Source organism: Fringilla coelebs (assembly GCF_963513975.1).
Source record: "Fringilla coelebs genome assembly, chromosome: 3".
Classification (NCBI taxonomy): domain Eukaryota; kingdom Metazoa; phylum Chordata; class Aves; order Passeriformes; family Fringillidae; genus Fringilla; species Fringilla coelebs.
This window is the reverse complement of record NC_140030.1, coordinates 37226819-37248608: the sequence shown is the minus strand read 5'-3', so window position 1 is coordinate 37248608 and position 21790 is coordinate 37226819. Positions and strand designations below refer to the sequence as shown.

General features: G+C 40.1%; 1 protein-coding gene across 1 annotated transcript; it reads right to left on the bottom strand.

Moving 5' to 3' along the window:
* Window positions 1-587: 587 nt before the first annotated feature.
* Window positions 588-21380, bottom strand: CASP8AP2 (caspase 8 associated protein 2). Its single transcript, XM_084202101.1, has 10 exons — window positions 21232-21380; window positions 20027-20102; window positions 18807-18887; window positions 16995-17095; window positions 15741-15815; window positions 14451-14566; window positions 10128-12625; window positions 6215-9146; window positions 4580-4679; window positions 588-3236 (listed from the first exon to the last, which is right to left on the bottom strand). The coding sequence occupies exons 2-10, from the start codon at window positions 20073-20075 to the stop codon at window positions 3180-3182; spliced, it is 6009 nt and encodes a 2002-aa protein (XP_084058227.1). The 5' UTR covers window positions 20076-20102; window positions 21232-21380; the 3' UTR covers window positions 588-3179.
* Window positions 21381-21790: the final 410 nt, after the last annotated feature.

The following is a 21790-nucleotide window of genomic DNA, read 5'->3' as shown; positions in this document are numbered from 1 at the left end:
TTAGAGTGAATACAATGAGAGGAAAGCCTTATTGGAATAGCTGTGTGTTGCTGGATTGACAGCTAAGAGAAGTGTCCTGAGTTAACTGTTGTATGTACACCTTTAGCTGCCAACAGACTTTGCCTTAGAGAATCCCTCAAAACTCAATGCCCCATGATTTCACTATCATGCACATCTCCATGAAACCCACTCCCTTAATTTAAACTCTGGAAAATTTTTGAATACTCACATCCATTAAACAGAATCCTGTAAAAATACATGTGCTGGGTAGAATAGAAGTAGACCTATGCTTCAGTAGCAAGTTGGAGTAAGACTCTTGAAGGGCCACCAGCTACACTCCTCCACTGAAAGGTCTTGGGACACGAAATGGTCTTTCTCCTTTGCAATATTCCACTCGACAATAACCCCAGGTTTCCAGAAAAAAGACCAAAGTTGTGGGTCCTGCTTCATAAATGGCTTAAGGGTTTTATGTGGTTTGTGAAACTCTCCAATTTCCAGTCACATTCACTAAGAAATCAGCAGTTATGTACTCAGAGCAGTAATTAGAGCAGAGCAGCAGCCGACAACTTCCATGTTTATTGGCCAGAACATCAACATAGCTACTCACTTATACAAACTAAGATAAGTAAATTTTAATGCTGCTTCACAGCATGTGTAGCTGTCAAGCCATTAACAAACAGTTCTAGAAAATATTTTGATTTACCTGAGGTTTCACAAAGTAGACTGTAGAATTACATACAGTACATTTGGCATATATGTATGAAAATTCTTGTTGGAGAAATAAATTACAAACAATGTTACAAAACCACTCCAAGCCAACCTTTGTTCAACAAGAACATGTGTGTGAGCTTTAAAATTTTATTTTTTGTATTGCTCTTACAGTAAGCAAACTATTCAGTTTATACAAAATAAACCTGTAGTTTTATATACTTAAAAAAATCATCTTTGGCTAAACAAAGCTCTCTCTATTTTTATACATATATTTATATATATACAAACATCAGATATTTTACATGACCACATTGAAACCTGTACACATAGATACAATAGAGAACATTAACCAAGTTTCACACTTTACAAAAAAGGAATCCAAGTCAGATTCAAAACCGTCTAACTCTGCCCCCATCACCTATACAGATATGAAAGTAAGTAAACACACATAAGGAATAAACAACTTTGCAACAAAATACTGCCTGCCTTTTTTGATGCAGAGAGGAAGAACTTAAGTGGAGAGAAGTGACTTCCCTCAGTGCCTTCAGTACTGTGCACATGTTGAACTATAAGGATATGGTTAAAAGAACACTCTTAGGAGAGTCTGATTTTTCCACACACATAAACACTTCTCTGCAAACTGGCTATTCTGAAAACAGTTTCAGTTAGATTTAAATCTCCAACAAGTTAACAATTATCACAAACGGTTCACAAATGGCTGATAAGAACAAGCACGGGCTGGTGCACCGACCCCCCACTGAAATTACCAGGCACTGACAGCAAAGAACGGAAGGTGAGAATTGATCATTGAAAGCAAACATTTCAGAAACAAGCACAAAAGATGGAAGACTGCCAGAACTGACATCACCACCCACTCAAGTCGTTCCTTGTAACAGTTTCCAGAGCACTGCCTAAAACAAGGACAATGCACTGTTTGGCAGCACGACAATCCATTCCATAGGTCACATGTACAATACTCCAAATGGGTCAGTGACAACATCACTGACAAATTATCTGATGGTTTATTAGAAAGAGAAGTCTGTCCCATTAGCTGGAGAGGGAACAAAAAACATGCTGACATTGAAGAAATGGTCACTGGACTCTGAAAAAGAGCCAATTCAATCTAAGTTGAAAGGCAATGCACTTAGGTGAGGGCTATTAAATGAAGTCTAACTGTACTCAGCAGATGCTCTGACTGAATAAAGACAACAGCAATTCCAATCCTCTGTAGAAAATAAAACCTCAAAATGAATGAATTCATTAAACAAAACCCCCTGCAACTTCCAGGGATGTTTCTCAGAGAGAAGAAAAAAACAAAACCTTTTTAGAAATTTGGGATAAACAGCAGTATGTATGAGATGTGTAAATATATATACACACACACACATTTTAGGTATGTTCTAGTAAAACTGGAAACAGTTATAACAGATTTTTTAAAAATAGAACATAATGAATTTCTAATGCACTAAACAATGTGTAAAGATAGATGCAATTGCTGTCAAAACATGCCAAGTTGACAAGCTTTTGAAAACTGCCTGTTTTTATGGAAAAGTTTTGCTTCTGGTTATTAACTACGAAGTCATTTTATGAAACTATAAAGGTCTGTTTCTAAATTTTTAAAAGAAAATAAATAATTTTTAAAAGAAAATCACTTCTCAATATTTAATTTTTTTTAACAAAACAGAATGTTTATTATGTTGAAGACCTAAACAAAGTACCTTTTCCAGATGTAATTTGGAACAGAAAAACATAATGGCCTTTGCGGAGGAGCGTTTGTGTAAAGTAACATTTATGCCACCCTGCACACTGACTGCTCTGAAAACAGAATCTGTTAGATTTACATCTCTAGTAAGTAAACAATTGTCCCAAATGGTTGTTAAGAACAAGCTGCAAGATCCCACCTCTTCCTGAGCAACAGAATTCAATTACTAGATAAGCAACTTTTGGAATCATCGTTATCATTGCCCTGCCTTATTTAAGAAGAAGACCTCACTTCTTAAAATATGTTCCACTGTCACCAAGATGACCTACCTGTCATTTTCCAGGATAATTTACCAACTGGATTCCAAAGCACTCCTACTTTTTAAGATCACAGTTTGACATCAGCACATGCAGAAGTTCCAGCAAGTGAGGCAAGAGCCATCACTTCCACTCTTGCCCCTGTCTCCACCCACAGAAGACCTTTAACTAACAGGAGATAACCCCCTTGAAATAACACCGCCCCATGGGCAGTGTCAAAGCCCTTTCTTTCCTAGCCACTTGGTTTGTGAAGTTCCCTCTGCGTTACTCTGTTAAAGGAGTGCAGAGGAAACTCAGACAAGTAAATACTAACAGTGCACTGGATTTACCAAAGCCAGTGTTCAGACTCTGATACCTCCCCATAATCCCACCATATGAATGCAGTGGCTCCAGTCCATCCCTGCAGGTAACAGCTAAGCCCTGTAACCACGAAGCACCTTGGTTTGAGTCTACTTGCACTTGGATTTCTTGAACAGCTTCATTAACTGCTTGAATCTTTCTGAAACCTAAGAGAGGACAAAAAAAAAAAAAAAAAAGACATATCATTAAGGCCCCCAACTTCCATATCTACCAAGACAGATTAATCTGACATCAAGTTTTTTTTAAGACCACCACTGTTTGGTTCCAAGAAACTCTAGTAGGAGAATTTTAGGAGCACCATTAACAAATTAACTGGATTGAGGAAGTCTTCCTATACCTTTCAGATTTGAAATAGCTTCCAGGTTAATCAAAGACAGCTAGAGTCAACACAGGTTTAACACGGGTTTCCCTACAAGAGGGAGGAAAAAAACGAAGGCTTCAAAGCCAATTAACCTTGAATTTGCCACACATAACCGTGAGTTAGATGCAAATGTAAAGACAAAAGCTTATTTTGTACTCCACAAAAAGCACCATTTATTGGCTATTTCCTACCCTCTCGTACAATTGTTGCTTCAGGTATTTTTTGTTCATCATGGAATAATCTGCCTGACAGGGATTTTACATAACTGGTCTGTAGATCAGCTTCTTAGAGTAGAGTAAAAGGCCTTTTTGCTGAGCATAGCTACTGCTGAAGTAGTGGCATCATTGAGCTCTAAGCTCCTACTTCTTATTACTGTATACTTTTTATTGCTATAGCATATTGATGATCCACCAAACTGACTGGGAAGAGAGGCATAAATGCACAGATAACATTTTATCTAAGCAGCCACCCCAACAGCCTCTAAACCCCACAGAAACTCTACAACCACACAACACAATATCCTAAAAGCCAAATCCCAGTCACGCAGGATTTCCTAATGGAGTCAAATGCGTTTCTCCCTTTCCAGATTTGCAGGATACATATTAAGAGAGCAACTCAACTATAAAGTTAGATGCAAACCTCTGGGAATATTCTACACTAATTTGGTATCTGCATCCTTTGAAACTTTTACAGTAAAAGGTGAAAGGAAAAAAAGAAACACCTTCACTAAAAATGTCCTTTCTGCACCATCATGATACTTTTTCTCAGCTCTAAATTGAATCTTTTTTCTTATTTATTAAAGGCTTCAGGCCTCTCAAAATTGCCTTTCTTCATCTAAGTGCTGATCCAACAACAGAACAATAGAACAATCCTGTTGTACCTGGATTATGAGTGGAGCAGTTCCAATGTACCAACCAAACAGGTAGTTGGGAATCTCCATAATACCCCATATTTTTAAGAAGAAACAACTGGCATAATCTAAGATTCTTTTTTTCAGGAATCTCCCAAAAAAGACATGAGAAAAAGAAATTTACAGATTTGCAGAAGAACTCCAAAGATTTTTGTTTAACTGTAATTGTAAATGTAGGAATACTGCTGGTAGTATATACAAGAATGATCATTACCTACCTGATTTGGGCTTTTGTTCAGCCTAGTGGCCAAGGAAACAAAGGTTTTGCTTGATGGTCCTTTTCTCTGACATTCCAGTAAAATTTCTCGGTCATCATTTCTACAGCAAAAATGCATTTTTAAAACATGAAAACATGAATATAGTTGTGTAAATGTACACAAACAAAATAATACATACAGGTATATATAAAATTCGGAGTATTTCCAAACTACAGAACATGAGTTCAAACAGCAGCAACAAATTTGTGGAGGATCCTTTCTTCTACCAGCAGAGAGTAACACAGTCAGCAAGAACAAGTAGTAGAGGAGATAATGTTCCCTTACTAGGAAGGGCAGGATTGTTAGAATAGAGCTAGCCCCAAACCAAAGCCAAACAGTTTTAAGCTTCTAAACCAGATATTTACACTTGAATTGAAAGGAATTGGACCTCAACAGAGGTCAGCAATTGAGCCTCAGTTTGCATGGCTGAACAGCAGCTTTCACCTAAGGACCACTGATGTTTGACTTCTCCAAGTGGCTTAATGTAACAAACATACACAGAGCACAGCTACTGCTCACATGAGAATAAAAAAAAGTCTATTCTGAAGCACATCACCAATATTCTGTTTGTCTCATCAATGAATTTAGGCAAAATGTGTATAGACAGCAATTTTATTTGACTGAAACCTATCATACTTCAACAAATTATATTTATTTTCTTCAATTTCAAAGAAAAATGAAATGACTAGTTATTTAAATAAATGTCTATTTAAAAAAAGGTAAACAAAAGTTCAAAGATAAACAAAACCTGCAAAACTGAAAACCTGGTCATATTCATACAGAAAATTGTCTCTTTCTACCTTGTTGATTTGCACATTAAAAAAAACACATTAGCTTTTGCTGTCTTTTTTTCTGTGAAGGAACTGGTTTTCTTTTAAAATGCTACCTAGAACTTACTATGTCTGAACCATAGTTTAGAAAAATCTGTCCTGAAAATTATAGAAGCCCCTTTATAAGTGTTCATTGTGTCAAGTTATAGCAAGAACAGCAAAACCTGCCAACTACAGTTTCTTAAAAACAAGAATACATCACAACAACTTTGCATGTATTATTGTCACAGACAACCATCTCATTTGTCACCCACATCCTGCAAATGAGAATACATTGAGTTGAATGGCTGACTGGTACATTTCCACAGATTGAGCAGCTCAGACCCAAAACCAGATAACTGCTTGCTCTCATGCCCTCCTTCAGAAGGGGAAATCCTTAGCTGTTCTTCACCAGTCACCAATGCCTTGTAGGAACATTAAAGATCTTCATCCCCTAACAAGCTTGGCTGGAATTTTTGGACAGAAAAAATAAACTGAGAAGGGGAAATAATAAGAACATGGAATGGATTACAGTAGGTCTTGCTACCTCGGCAGATTAGCTTTCAAAACAAAAGCTAAAAGAACTCCTGCTTTGGGAGATGTGGATAAGAGATGGACATCAATCTCCTACAGCAATCCTGCATTGATAAAAGGAGGCTCCATTCCCCTTTTGAGAGAAGGGTGTAGAGCTACCAAATAACTTTTGTTCCCTTTTCTTCCCTCTTTTCAGTGTTTCACATATTTTAAAAAACCCTAAAGTAATCAAGCAGATCAAATCAGAAATTACCTTGTCCAGGAAACTACTACTTCTCCCTTCTTTTTAATGATGTTTTTGGCATAGAGGCTAGGTGATGATGGAGATGAAGCCAAGGGAGAAGAGTCTTTATTCTGCTGGTCATTCTTCTTACTGGAACATTGTTTGGGTGATGACTTTCTATCTTCAATCCTGACATTACCTCCATCATTCCCCTCACCTGCTGATTCAGTTCCTTTTCGTTGCCTTTTTGAATTGGAATTCTCTTTGACAGTCTCTTTTTTCCTCTTTTTATTAGTTTTATCATCTACACTTATCTGACACCCTCCACTAGTCTTTGAACTGGGTTTTGTTTCAAGATCACATTCACCTGCTACAGTCTCATTAGAAAGCTTTTCTTTTAGGTCTACAGATGCACCAAGGCACTCTCCCAGTTCTTCCTTTTTATCACTGACTTCTGAGTTTCCTGCTGAAGTCTCCAGAGTTCCGTTATCTGCTCTGGATTCCACTGTATGACATGAAGTTCCACCAACAATACCATCTGTTATGCATGACTTCATACTGCATCCATCAGGAAAAGAATCTTGAGATTTAACATGCATTTCATTGATCTTTTCAGATACTTGCAATTTCTGTGCCTCCGATTGCTCAGAGCCTTTATCTGGGCTTTCAGTGTCATGGCTCTCTTTGTCTGAGGATTTTCTACAGGTTACAAGCAAGCCAGTAGTTTCTTCCTTTCCAACAACACCGTGTGACTCCTTCAGAGGCTGAGCTAAGGCAGGAGTTTGTTCTTCTTCGGTGCCCACATGAGGCAAGTGATCCATCTTAACCAGATCTGGTTTGACAGCTTCTTTCACGGTGGCACTCTGGCTGTCCTTTTCTTTTCCCCCAATTCTCATTTCTCCTTTTCCAGTCTTGGCTGAGGATGCCTGTGCCTCCTTCAGTGGAGCCATGTGATCAGAGGCTGGTGAGGCAGACGGCACTGCCCGCCGAATCTTTACAATAAAATGGTCATTGGATTTCTCCATGATCACCGCTTGCATCGGCAGGCTGGGGCGACACTGGAAACCGGGAGCAACAGGCCGGCTTGTCCACGATGATGAACAACTCGATTTACTGCTTGAGTTATCGGACTCTAAAGCCAAATGAATGTCTTGTTCTGTGGCATCCTCCTCTCCAAGAAGCGCATCTTCGCTGTAATGCGCACTAACAACACCCTCTGGAGCCGAGCTAGAATTATTCTCAGGTTTTAGGAAGCTGAGGTGAGCATCTGATTTCAAAGGCGATGGAATCGTTAAGGAAACGGCCAAATCTTCAAGGAGGATAGAAGAAATGCATGATTTATTCTTCTGCAAATTGCATTCATCATCTTTGCACGAAGCTGAGTTTGTGGAAACCTCAAACATACAGCTCTCATCCAGCACATCTGGATCAACAGGCATCTGAGGTCTAGATGCCAATGAGGGAGCTCTTACAGGTGAAACAATAGTCCAACTAATATCCTCATCCAGTTTACAATCCATGCATGCCTCCTTTGGAGTGATGTCTTGCTCCAGTTCAGCAATATTATCCCTGCATTTATGACTGTCTAAAAACTGTTTTTCTGGAGTCCTGAATTCACAGTCATTTCTGCTGATATTGCCCCCATTTTTTTCCAAGAGATCAGAACCTTGTAATAGGCTTTTGAAAATTTCACCCATTTGAGCATCACTTACTAGATTAAATGTAAGACTGGATGCTTGTTGTTCTGTGAGAAGCTCATAACTAAGATCAGACTTGTTAGCATCTCTGGACAGCTGGAGTCCTTCCTTCTCATATTTAACACCCTTCAGTGGAGAAAGAGTGCTTTGTAAATTATTCTCTTTAGAGAGGTGAACTTTTGTTTGGGAATTTCTTGTGTTATCAATGGAATTCAGACATTTTGTAAAGGCAGTTTTTGGTGGACCTGTCTTATTTTTCTCATGGTGACAGTTAGATTGTTCATAATCCACAGTTTGTTTTGAAATATATTCTTCAGGATTTTGAGAACCTTCTTTCAGGGACTTTTTTCTAGATCTCTCCACATCATTTTTATGACTGATCTTGTGGTTTTGCTTTCCGGCTTTTTCAAACTTCCCTTCCTCACCCTCATTTTCCACATCACATAGCTTTATTATAATTCTCCTTATCTTTTCAAATAAGTAATCAAGCTGTTCATCTACAAATTTCCACAACTGTTTTTTCATATCTGATACTTGCTGGTCAAAAAGACGGTCCACTATTGCATTCTTTTTAACTTGTTTAAGTTTCGACTCTATAATATCACAGATATTCAATTTTAACGTATCACCTAATGCACACATCTTGGAAAAGTTCAAGTATCTTATTAATGCTGTAAAATTTATGATCCCAGATTCTATAATTCTGTGAAAATGCTGAACTGGGAAGTGTACTTTGAACTTCATATAACTTTTCCTCATCTGTTTTCGTATAGCTCTGAGCATCTGCATGATTTCTTGTATATTTGAAGGTTCAACAATAACATGAACTATTTTTTCAAGACAAGCAATGCTCACAGTTTTGTTTTTCTTCATATTCTTTGAAGATCTCAAGGTCTGATTTTTATGCCTCTCTCTGTTCTTTTGTGCACTTACTTGCACAGAAACAAATTTTCCATTCTCTTCATTGCAGTGCACAGTTTTGCTATTTTGATTCTGCGGGCTGCTGGTCAAATTTCGTGTCTCAGAAGAAGCTTTTGGTCTTGACTTTTTTGTATTTTCAGAGCCTCTCTCTGGTTTAGATCTTTCTTTATCTTCATCACTACTTACGATTTCACCTTCTTCTATTTCATCTGAAGAGATACTCAGCCGAGACTCCATCTCTAAGTGTTCATCAGACATGCTCACTGGCTTTTGATTTTCTTTGTTTACTTCCTTTGACAAGTTTTTTGAGGGACAGATGACAACAGTACTTTCAGGCATTAAATCTATAAAAAGAAAACAGTTTGTTAATCACCACAAAGAATGCAATTTGAAACAGATATTTTCAGAAAAACAAGATTCTCTTCTGCAGACTGATTATTCAGAACTGTTTGAACTCATCTATAGCGAGTTTGGGTGGTTTGCTTCAGCAGCTGCCAGTTTAATATATTTCCTTGAGCTTTAAAGGGCAAATTAAGCTTTATTTTGAGCAGATTTTGAGCTTTAAGGGGCGTCAACATTTCACCAAACATATCTGAACTATCTCACAAATACATCAAATGGAAAGACAAAAAACCAGCAGTTTTCATCAGTTTCAAATTTCTTTTCGTTTACTTTAGTAAATTTTCTGATTACTGTACCAGCTAAATTACAACTCTCACATCATTACAAACTAATATTTACATTCAATGGTTGGCTTTTCGTTTAACAATTTCAGAACTAAAACAAATTGAGAACAAATGAAACAATGTTTTAAAAATCCCATACAGAGTTACACTCTGAAACATAAGAAACCAGATTTCAATGCCACTTTTCTAGTATGAAAAGTAAACTTTCAATAATTCTTTTTGTTTTAATTGCTGCAGGACATTACAAGGAAGACTTAAATTCACAAATACTTGAAAGTATATTATCCTACTTAATTATGCTTCCACCATTTCAGAGAAAAACCTAAAGAGATCTATGCAAAACTATCCTCAATTAAGAAATGTGTATTTTTTTCAGTAACTTAATACAAAACTCTTATTTCAACCAATCTTCTGTCAATAGTGACCAACTACAATTTTAGAGCACTAACATTCAAATGGCTAGAATTCTAGCTGCAACATTAAATGCTGCCACCACTAACAAAAAGGACCACTGGGACATACACAACTCAAGAAAACACAACTTGTATTTTTCAGAATGCAGTTAGAAGTAATTTCTGCTTTCCATGAGAGGATCTTCTAAGTTTTATGTAGAAAATAAATCACAATATACACAAATACCTTTGTTGTAAGTCTTCACAAGGCCTTTACAGGGACTTTCCATCTTCAGTGCTCTAGCCAAAGGACGTATTGGACTGTTCAGTGGGCTGATTGCCTTTGGAATATACCTCAAGTGGTTGAGATCAATGCTCAGTATTGAGCTGTCATCATCAACAGAAACCGGGTTAGTTTCTCTCTCTTTAGTTACAGGACACATCTCGCCACTGAGAGAAGATGCTGTTGCAGTACTGTTATCAGCTAGGTCTGGCCCCAGATCACAAGTATTCTGGTCAACTAGTGGTTCATCCTTATCACTTATCCTAGTTCTGTCCAGTGAATGAGATGTACTCGTATTAACTTCACAGATACTCTTTTCCTCAATAGGATAGTCAACATTCTCTGCAGCCAGGTGATCATCACCCCTAACCACTTCCATTAAAGAGTCTGGTTTTGTTTCACTGCTATCATCTGCAATGTCAGAGGTCTCCAGGTCACCAGAACTTCTGGCTTCTGAATCATCTAAGACAACATTCTGAGAGCCACTTTGATCTGCAGAGCTTTCTGTGTCAGCAGCCAGCCATATTTTATCTTCCTCTTTCTTCTCTGCTGCTGACTCTAGAAGGTCTCCCATACTTGCACTTGCAGGTTCAGGTCCTGCCACTTCTGCTGGTACATAATCATCCTGCATCTCACCCTCTGTCACAGGCAGCTCTTCACACTCTGCCACACTCCCTGTCACCTCCAGGGGCAAACATTTAGGGTGGTTCAGACCTGTCATTGCTCCTGTTTTTACTGAGGCTTCCAATTCATCTGGATCACAAGCCTCTGCTGCTTCTGAAGGCCTTTCAGACTCCATCTCATCAGGAACCAGCACCTCTGCTGCTGCTGGCAAGGCCTGGGGCTGTACCTGACCCCCTTCTTCTTCTGGTAAGGTTTCTGAGCTTGGTTCATCAGCTGTGACTGCAGGCAATGCTTCAGCCTCTGCTGCATCTGCTGCTGCTACTTTCAAGGCTCCATTTTCAGAACTGACAGAAACAGGCAGTGCTGGTTCCATGCTGCTCTGAGCTGCAGTGTCCAGAACTTGTAGTGCTGAATGACTGTGCTCTGTGGGACCACAGTCGACAGAGTGGGCAGAATCTAAGAGCTCTGCTTGCAGTGTGAGCTCTGTACCTCCCTCATCAGTGGCCTTTTGGGAAGGTGTTTTAAGTCCATCCATTGCAGAGACACATTGCTTCTTATTAGGAGAAAGAGTTAAATTTAGCTTTTCCATAAAGCTAAGTTTTAAGTCTTTGCTTTTTGGCCCAGTGTGATTACCTTTAGTTTTAGGTACCTTATAATCTTTTGAGGTATCTGCTACTCTGGATGTTTCTTCCAGCTTACAGGATTTGCTTCTCTCACTTTTTGTAACATGGGTACCTTTCTTGGCGTCTTTTACAGATTGGTGAGAAAATTCTTTTGCAACTTTTTTTTCATTTCTAAAATGTCTACTTTCATCCTGATCCTCTCTTTCCCTTTTCCTTTTTTCCTCAGTTCTGTGTCTTTCTGATTTGGAATGTGCTGTTTCCCATTCATGTCTACTGCTACTTTCCTTCAAGCGCGCATATTTATGCTCTCTGCTGCTGGAATTAGAAGGTGAAGTCCTTCCTTCTCGAGAGCTATGATCATCTGTCCCCCTGTCTCTCTTGCAGTCAGTGTGTTTTGCTTTTCTAGACTCTTCTGCACGACACTTATGCGATTCATGAAGACTCTTTGAATGTTCATTCTTGGAGTGTGGACTGCTTCCCCTGCTAGGCCTCCTTGCTTGTTCTTGCAGCTTCTCATTTGGTTTATTTTTTTGGCCAGCATGTTTTTCACCTTTATCATGTGCTTTAATGTCCTTTTTCAATGCATTTTGTAATCTCTCATCTGCATACAATTCACCTCTTGTTTGAAATCTGTCTTTACCAGCTGTCTGTTTCTCCCAGGAAGAAACACCCCTTTCTACTCTTCTTTCCACACTTGGACTGCATTTCAGTTTCATGCTCTGGCTTTTTTGTTGCAATTCATTTTTACTAGCCTTCTCTGAGAGGGCTTTCAGCTTCTGTTGAGGATCCAAATTCCCCTCTTCACTGTCCCCATCATTTCCAGTGCTCTGATGTACTTCTTTTTTGTATTTGCTGCCATTTCCCCTGCCGTGCTGTTCATTACTTTTGGCTTCTTTTCTTTCCTTCCTGTTATCCTTGGTGGAGGTATGGTCATAGCTCAGTGCACACGTGTGAGTACCATCATTGCAGAGCTCTTCAGGAGGGTACCTTGGCAAAAGTGGAGTGTTCCTTTTTTCAGAGCCACACTTCCCACTGTCCGTGTTGTGAGATGAGTAACAGTGGTATGCATCTTTTGAACAGTCATTCTTCATTCTATGCTCCATCTTCATACTGTCACCAAAATCAGAAGGTCTGAATTTGGAATCTTTTGTTTTAGTTGATCCTGGAAGGTATGTTCTGGCGAAAACACTTCGATGGTTGGGAAATTCCGATAGCCTGTTTATAAAAACAAAAAGAGTTATGTTATTTTAAAATTTATTTAAACATAACTGAAGCTGAACTGCAATGAATCCACGTTTCTGTAAAAATTGTTAACACTTTAAATTTCAAGCTGAAAAAAAAAAAGGGTGATATAAAAAGACATTTAATCATTTCCATCAGCACAGGACAAAAGAATCTAATTGATATACATATTATCCAAAAGAAATTAATCTAAAGAAAAATCAAGATTTATGAAAAAAATACTTATTGAGCCTAGTTAACAATCTCAGTAATTCGAATTAGTATTTCATTGTCCAGCAATAAAAAGAGCTATCCCCCAGGGAAAAAAAAAAGTTGCTCTTTACAGCATTAGTAATTTAAAATAATAATAATTTAAAAACCATCAATAAGCAAATAAACTACATTTGGGAGTTTTTGCAAGCTCCAGAAAACAAGTACTCATTATATATAGATAATCAAGATAACCAAGCCTCATCAAGGCCACATGCTACTGCTGAAAAGTCTTCATATTAAAAATAACTTTAAAAAATCGAATTAGAAAGGGTATACATGTGTGATTAATGTAATTGTATCCAAGCTGTGCTTGTTTGGTTTTGTGGTTTTACAGTTGAGAGTTTTTTTTTTTTGAGATGAACACTAACAATTCCTTGAGAGATACTAACTTTGAAATAATCTTTATACATAGATGTATTGCTTAAGAAAAGCTGATTTACAACAAATCATGCAGCAGACAAGGCATATTTCTAAGATCTCAAGGTGCCAATTTCCCCACAATGTTCCATGATGGATGCTTCCAAAATACCCAGATCAAATACCTTGTTCACAAGCTTTCACCACCATCAGATGATAATGAAATGAAGCTTACAAAGTATATAAAATGGTCAAATATTCAAAACAAAAAAAGTGTTTTTCAAAGAATTTAATTTGAAATTCAGAATACTGCACTCAAAGGTATGAAAATGACAGCTGTTGTGTGAAAGTTGATGAGCTGAAAGAATTACACATGTCAAAACCTCTTGATCTCCATCAGACTGCGCCTGGTAATTCTCTGTATTTAGCAAAGAAACCTGCATAGTTTATATGCACGTAGCCTTTAGCACAGGAACCTCAAAGGAACCCTCTTACAACATGCTTTGGTGCAGGAAAATATCAAGTGGTCAAACCAAAATACAAGCAAACCAATCATGTGTGGCCCAAGTGACAAGGAGGGAACCTTCTGACAACTTGGCATCCTGAATCCCAAACCCCTGCTCTGGTTTTACATGGTTCAGAAACCTGACTGTCAGCTACTCTCCCATCCATACTTCACTGTTTCAACTCCTTCCAGTAACATTAGTGGTACACAGAAATAACCAAGAATTCTCCAGTTGTTATCCCCCACCACTGGAGACAGGGATTTCATGTCTTGCCAGGAAAACATGATATAATCTATTTCTTCTCAGTCATTGTCTGAAAAGTTCTATGGAATTCATGTCTGAGACCATAAAACAGACACAATTCAGCTTCAAAAACAGTAAGAGAATGCTTTCAAACATGCAAGATGGTCAGATAACCCACAAGGAATAGTGGGTTACAAACAAGCAAAAATTCATGCAAATGATCACCACTTGGACTCCTTCTTGGTTTCTTAAGTAGAAACCCAGGACCTCATCAGCAAAGGAGATGCATATTTCCTCTCTGCTGGTTCTAAACTGCACAAAAATTTACTAGGTAATGATTATTTGATTAATTTTTCTTGAAATACACACAAAAATTTCTAGCCAGTATTTAAACATGATCAGACCACAAGCATGTTTTCAGTTCTACTGTCTATTTGTACCTTTGATGCAGATGACTGATTTCTTCATCCTTACGGTTAATTTCCACTCTTGCTGTTTTGATAAGAGCTGAAATATTCTTTTTGAGAGCCTGGTTTTCATTCTGTAGAATGATATTCTATTTTAAATATATATAAAACACAGCAAGAGAGAGAGGGAGAGAAAAAAAACAATAATTAGCTTGGGTATCCAACCATGTAATGAAAAACAGTGCAAAAAAACCACTAGAAAATGGTCCCCACATTGGGAAAGTAACAGTAAAACATATATAAAGTCTTTCAAAGAAATCAGAATTATTGAGATCCAAAAAAATTAGTTGTTTTTTTTTTTTTTTTTTGTAACATTACTCACATTTATGCTTCTGTTTGTGGTAATTACTTCAAACATTTCAAGTATACAATTTAGTAAAACTGAAACACACCATAAAAAAAGTGAGCTAAAAAATTATAATCCACTTCTTTGCTTCATTCTTTTACTCATTTATTTCTTTCTTGGTCATTGCACCAAATGAGAGATGTAGCTCTCAAGCACTTCCACAGAGAGAGGGTAACTGTATTGCTTTTAAGGTATCAAAACCAACTTCGGGTGCTTTTTCATTCTAACATTTCTAGGTATGATACTCTAGAACCCTGTCAACCCTAGAAATAGTCCCTTCTCTTGATAACTGTCCTCAGCAAAGCCTGCTCAGAAAGGCAGAGAAGTTTTGCAGACAACAATACAGAAATGTCACAGGGCAGCAGCTGCTAACCACTGCAGACCTTAGAACCCTTGGGAGTTATGTGCAATATGCAGTAGAGCACACTGCAGAATTGCCCCAAATAATCCAGCTCTACAGAATGGCACAGCAAGGGAATGCCAGGGAAGAGCAGTTCAGACTTAGCAGAATGGCACTATGCTCAAAGCAACACTTCTGCTTCCAGTTCTAATGACAGCTCAGGTGCCTTTACAGCCCTGGCCCTAGTGCATTAAAAAAACAAGAGTACTGGATACCTTTCTGATAACTATTCATTTGACACGTTTGCTTTCTAATTAGGAAGACAGAAGACAGCTTTTAACCAAATAAAGTCTTACTGCGCACAACATTGTGAAACATTAATTTACCTACTGATCTTCTCAGTAGGCTATCCCCACCAACCATCCTAGGCAGACCATGCTCCTAACATCCACAGGGATGCTTTACAAACCATCCATGCAACGGATCAAGTCTAGAAAGCATGTGAAATTGCTTTCTCAAAGCAATATTCAATTTACTTTGCAGGATCTTGACAACATTTCCCTTTGAACTACAATACCTGTGCCTGTATTTCTTTAAATTTCTTCATCAACTCTTTAATTTGCTGCTGACATTTTCCATATTCTGCCTGCAACTGTCAAAGAGAGAAGAATTCACAGCACAGAAGTGGACTTAGTTATACAGAAGAGTTACTTCTCTAGAGTTATAGTTAGTTTATGTATACATTAATGTATATTACAAACCTCTGTTTTTTCTCCCAAAGGAACACATGAAAGCCATATTGAAACAAAAGGCTTCAATATGCTCCAATTGGTATGCAGGTCTCTAAAACAACACAAGCACTCAGCTAAGAGGAAATCTATGTGTGCTTGCCTCACAATAATAGGTTAAAAATAACAGGAAGCCATATTATTGTGAAATTACAGTCACAAGTACCAAGGAGCAGGAGTTCTGAGAGCCAAATGGATGGGGAGTATCTTGACAGATCTCATGTAAGACAAAACAGGTAAGGAAAAACACATCAAGAAGTTACTACAACCAACTTGGGCTGCAAAAATAGACTGCAAAGGACACAATCTTGCTGTGATCACAAAGTTAAATAAAATAAATTTGGCATGAGCTCTTGTTTAGAGGTAGATAGTGACAAAGTTTTTACAGGAGAAAGGACAACTTCCATTCAAACAAACAGTCAACAACATTCAAACTTGCAAAATGATATTTTCAACACTCAGCAGAGTCCTGGAGGTTTCACTCCTACTTATTCTGTAATATTTGCTAGTGCCTGTCCCTTTCATGCCATATAAATGTGTCTTAGAGGCCAGGACGGGTGATGCTACTGAAGTGAGTGTTGTCTTGATTTGCTAGAAGCAGTTACCTACTGCATGGCCACCTTCAGTGTCAAGGACAGAATTTAAGAACATGTAAAATAGGCCATGGATTTATCTGCTTTGATCTGGTAAAACTTTTTGGGAGAAATGTCAAGACTAGCTTTGTATCAGACGTCTGACCAGATCCTGGACTACAGGGAAACCACAATACATTTTCCCATAACAGCTGATAAATGCACTGCATGCAAATGATGAGAAATGGGAACAGATCATGTCAGAGAGTGACAGATTCACCTGTTCAGATGAACTTGTTGTTCTAAGAGTTTATTAGCACAATCTTGTTTTTACTCTTTTAAAAAGAGCCTATTTTTCCTACAATGGGAGCATGCTGACAACATTTTCTGAACTTTACTTCTCACACAAGGGAATTAGGAACAAAATCCCTCCCAAAACACCAGAAGTTTTTTTGCCATGTTAATACATACCTCATCATAGGACGCTTTCTTTGCAGTCCCTTCTTCAATTAATATCTCATCAAATAAATTTAAGCTGCTTCTAGATGGTGTAGTATTTGGAGCAAAATTGTCTATACAAAGAAAAGCAATTACATGAGGAAAAAGGTATTTTTCTAACCATGTTGCATTGTGTACACAGTTCTACACTGTCTGTGCATTTTGGTTTTACTTCTTGTTATTACAAGATAACAATACACAAAGTAATTATTACATGCTCACATCATACCATGTGGCAATAAGGTACAGAGATATCTTGAAATAGCCATCTGTAAGTGAAATGAAAGTGAAACGAAAAAAAACTCCAAACAATCAAAACCAACTGACAAGCCAACACCCAAATTATTTAATTATAGTGCTTTTTCCTCAAATCAGCCTGGGCGCCCTGTTCACCAAATACACTTAACTGACAGGACCTGGCTTATGACGCCCCTGAAATACAGATGCATTTGCAGACAAATAAATGAAATCAGCCATCAAAGCTGTGCTTCCATCCTGTGGACAAGTATTATTAACACAATGCAAGAGGATGCAGAAATAACATCTTATTGGTACAAACCAAGATCTCACCAGTCCTCTCTGCAAATTTAAAAAACCATGGTCACTCAAAACTGGACTATATAAAATGTTTTCATTGCATTGCTATTCCTCCTTGTGTCTTTAATGTTTATTAAATAATGCATCTCCATATAAGAAATACGAACTTAAGAAATACAAAATGCAAAAAAGATATATAGATGCTTTATGTCTGTAGGATATAGTGAAGTTCTTCACAAAAATTCAATGGTCTTATAGCAGTAATATCAGGATAGAAATAATTGCTTAAATACGAGAAACAGCATTTCATTAAACTACTCTAAGGCTCACAAAAAAGAATATGAGCTGAATCCATTTATTTCTCACTCTCACAGAAGTTAAAAGAGGAAAATAATTTACATTAACATGTTGTAGGAACACAGTTTGTGGTAATTGGGAGTGGGGCTGTGGCTGAGCTTCATCCCCACTGGGTACAGCTGTGAGAAGCAGGTGAGCAGCATTGAAGGTAATGAGACACAGAGTGCCCAGGTGCATTGACCAGTCACCAAAGGAACAGAGGCCACTCAGGTGCAATGCATGAACAACCAGGGGTATAAAAGGTTGGGCTAAAGCACAAGAAGGGCAGATGCTTGCAGTCTTCTGATGTGATAAGATATTACTCTCTATGGGCAGATGCCTGGAGCTTTCTGATGAGGTATCCTGTATGGGAAAATGCTCAAAGCCTTTTAGAATTGTATGGTGATACTTTGTGTATCCTGGCTGTCTATACTTCAGCATGTGCTGCAACAGCATGTCAAATTATTTGGACAGTAACAAAAGGTTTATAGGATATCCTGAATTTACTGTATCACATTGAAAGTGTGTTTTGGATCTCTCACTGGGAATTTAGTGATCAGTGACTGTTGGATCTGATCCTGCAGCTTACAAAAACACAAAATAAAGGTGTTTTTTCCAAGGTGCCTACTATCAAGGCACAGATAAAACAGCTAAGGCTTTCTGCACCTCTATACATATGCTCAAATGTCTTCAAATAGCCAATATCAAAAGAAAACTTTCATTCAGCTAACAGATTTAAGAATTCTCTGCTCCATTTAAACATGTCTTGAATTTAAACAAGTTGCTTGCTGAAGCATAGGTTGCACCAGCTAAATGTAAACTTAAAACTAAATATTGCTTTACTTGAAGGCAGCCTAAGAAGCAGAGACTCCATAATGTGCCAAGCCAAGCAGTGAGACACAATTAACCTACCAGAAACCGACAAACTGCTGTCCAAGCCATCATAAATATCCACGGAGCTCTCATCTCCTTCCCTGAAGGGGGAAGCTTCAGCTAAAACAATGAAAAAAAACCAAAAGGCCAAAGTAGAAATTTAATAAACTGCAAACTCTACCTTTCCCATAAAGTAAGTGCAGCTGTGAGCTTATGCCAGTAGAAAACAGTAGAGGTAATAGTACAGACCAGTAAAAAGGGAAGTTTATCCAGGAAACTACTACTGTGGAGAAAAGATCAGTCACCAGGGAGCAAAGACTGTCTTGTAAGACCAGTTCATAAATACTACAAGAACTGTACATAAAGCAAACTATATGGCAAATAGAGTTTAAAATTATAAATTAAGTAAAATTGATCTAACTTTGAAACTGTTTTCTAGATTACACTAAACACAAAACTTCTACAACTCAAAAATAAAAGATTTGGTATGACAAAACCACTACTGTTAAAGAAGGTATTTCTTGCTAAAGAGAAAGTATTGTAGCAGTCTGTATCATAATACCAACAATTTGCTTTAGCATTGCCATCTACTAACACACTGATTCTGTAAAAGCATTTTAATCTAAATCATCTCAGTCTCTCTTTCTTTTTGCAATGCCTCTTATCACTCTCATGTCCTCTATGTGAACCTCTCAATTTCTGCAACAAATGTTATTTCTATAAAGAAAAGCATCAATATCCACAGTCCTTCTGAGGCTGGGAATCTCCCAAATATGTGTTAACTCAACCAACTGTGGAGCTGGAAATAAAGAGTACTTTGATTATGGGTACTGTGATTACTTTGGGTAAAGGTAATGGTAAACCTTACCCATACTCATGGGTACTGTGGCAGTTGGTAGCACATTGGCTCTTACAAACAGCAAACAGAGGAGCAGTGCTCCATATTGTTCAAGTGCAAGCTTCATTAAGAAACAGTTGAAGGTTAAACTATACACTATGAAAGACAGGGGAGACCAGTTCCAAACTCCCTCAAAACATTCCAGAAATCCAAAGTGTGCAGTTATGGTTTCAAATACAAACTCAGTAATAGAATATGGCTTGCATGATAGTGTGCTACAACCATTTAATTACATTTGAAGCTCATTAGCACTTTTCACGACTTCAGGTTTGTTTTCTAAGTTATTTCTGGACCTATGTATTTGCATATGACTACTTTCTGGCTCGTGGGGAATTAATGAAAGCAGTCTAACACTTCTTACCACTGTAGCGGATATCGTACAGTCCCAGTCCATCCTCATCCGCTGCCATGATACAAACTCCCTATGGCTTCCCCATCTACGAGGAAAATATCAGAGCAAAGGGAACCGATTAATCGACAATTTCAGAACAATAACATAAAGCAGCAGCATCATGAAGTATGTAAACTACACCTGAGCTACCTGTGGCCCTTGTTCTTCAATAAAATCCAGCATTAGAATAAGAAAACTCTTGGATCAAGGTAACAAAATCAGCTTTCAAGAAACGTAAGAAATTATCTGTTACTTAAATAAGCATCCTGAAGATGTTTAACTGTCACTTATTGATCCTGCAAAGAATTTTGATATGAAAATCAGCACTGCATTATATGAACAGGTTATTTGAACATGCAGCTTACCCAGTTAAAAAAATCTGATTTGATAATTCCGATTTCTTCCCTACTGATCATTTAAAATCAAATTCCCGTTGTCTAATACCACGAGTCAGAGCAGTACTGGGCAGGGGGGCTGGCATGGGGGAAGGGCACAGGCACCCAGCGGCGCTGAGCAGCCCGTTCAGAGGCAGCAGTTCTTCCCCACTTGCTCGGCAGCCCCCGCCCTCCCTGCACACGCGGGAAGGAAGGGGCTCCCGCCCGCCCCAGCTCCTGCCGCGGCAGAAGAGCTCGGGATCTCTCGGGGGTCAGAGCAGGAGCACGCGGGTCGCGGCTCCCACAGCGGCGGGGGTTGGGCAGGCTGTGCCCGGGGGTGCCGTGCCCGGGGGAGCGGTGCCGCGCGGTGCCGCGGGCGGGGTGCGGCGAGACGCGCGCAGGGCCGGGAGCGCTCACCGGCCGCCGCGGTGCCGCAGGCCGGGCGCGGGGGGCGGGGCCAGCGCCGCGCCAGCCAACGGCCGCAGCCGCACGGCGCATCCGCCGCCGTGACGTCGCCAAACCCCGCCCCCAGCCCCGAGCAGTTGGCGCCAAAGTGAGGCGCGCGAGGCGACCGCGCCCCACCCCCTCCGCCGTGGCCCCGCCCCCTCGCCCCTTCCCGACCGCGGGCCCCATCCCGGCCCGGCCCCGAGCGCGGGAAATCGCGCGCTGCTCCCGCCGGGACGAGCCGAGAGCCTCCCGCCCGCTCCGGCCCGGAGCTCACGGCAATCACTGGTCACGTAGGCCTGGGCCCAGACGCTGGAGGCTACCCGGGGCTGTGCCTCACGGCACATATGAGCTTACCTGGTGTCGTTCCGCGCTGCTGCGGCGGTGCTCCCGGGAAGCCCAAGGTTTAATCCCGGCGGCTGCTGCTGTCGGCGATCTCGCTGCCAAACCCCTGCAGGGACATCGTTACCGCCCGACAGCCGCGCTCGGCCTCCGCGAGCGGCTGCCGCCGGGGGCGTAACGCTCCTGCCGCCCGAGCCGGGGCCACCCGCTGCCGCGTCCGTCACCGCCCGCCCTCGGCCGCCTCCCTGACCCAGATTTAAAGGGCTCGCGGGCAGGCGAGTCCTGCGGCAGCAGCGGCAGATGGCACTCCGGGGAGCAGAGACCAGGAGAAGTAGAGGGCACGGCAAACGCAGCCCCCCACGCGCGGCGTTCCAGCGCTCCGAGCCAGCGGGAGAGCCTCGCTCCGCTCCCGGACGGCGCCCGCGGCGGGAGGGGGGGGAGCGGCGCGGTGCACGCCGGGAGCTGTAGTCCGGCAGGGCGGAGGGCGCCGCGGGGGGGGCGGGGCGGGGCGGGGCGGCGCGGCGGCCGCGCTTCCCGTGACGGCGGCAGAGCGGAAGTTGCTGGTGCCGCGTCC

Bases quoted from the DNA above. Each gene is read 5' to 3' on its own strand.
- CASP8AP2 (XM_084202101.1), bottom strand. From the start codon at position 20,075: ATGGCAGCGGATGAGGATGGACTGGGACTGTACGATATCCGCTACAGT. The intron at 15,816-16,994 runs GTATGTATTAAC...TCTCTTTGACAG, and splicing joins AGAAAGCGTCCTATGATGAG to TTGCAGGCAGAATATGGAAA. The intron at 12,626-14,450 runs GTACAAATAGAC...TTTTATAAACAG, and splicing joins ATCAGTCATCTGCATCAAAG to GCTATCGGAATTTCCCAACC.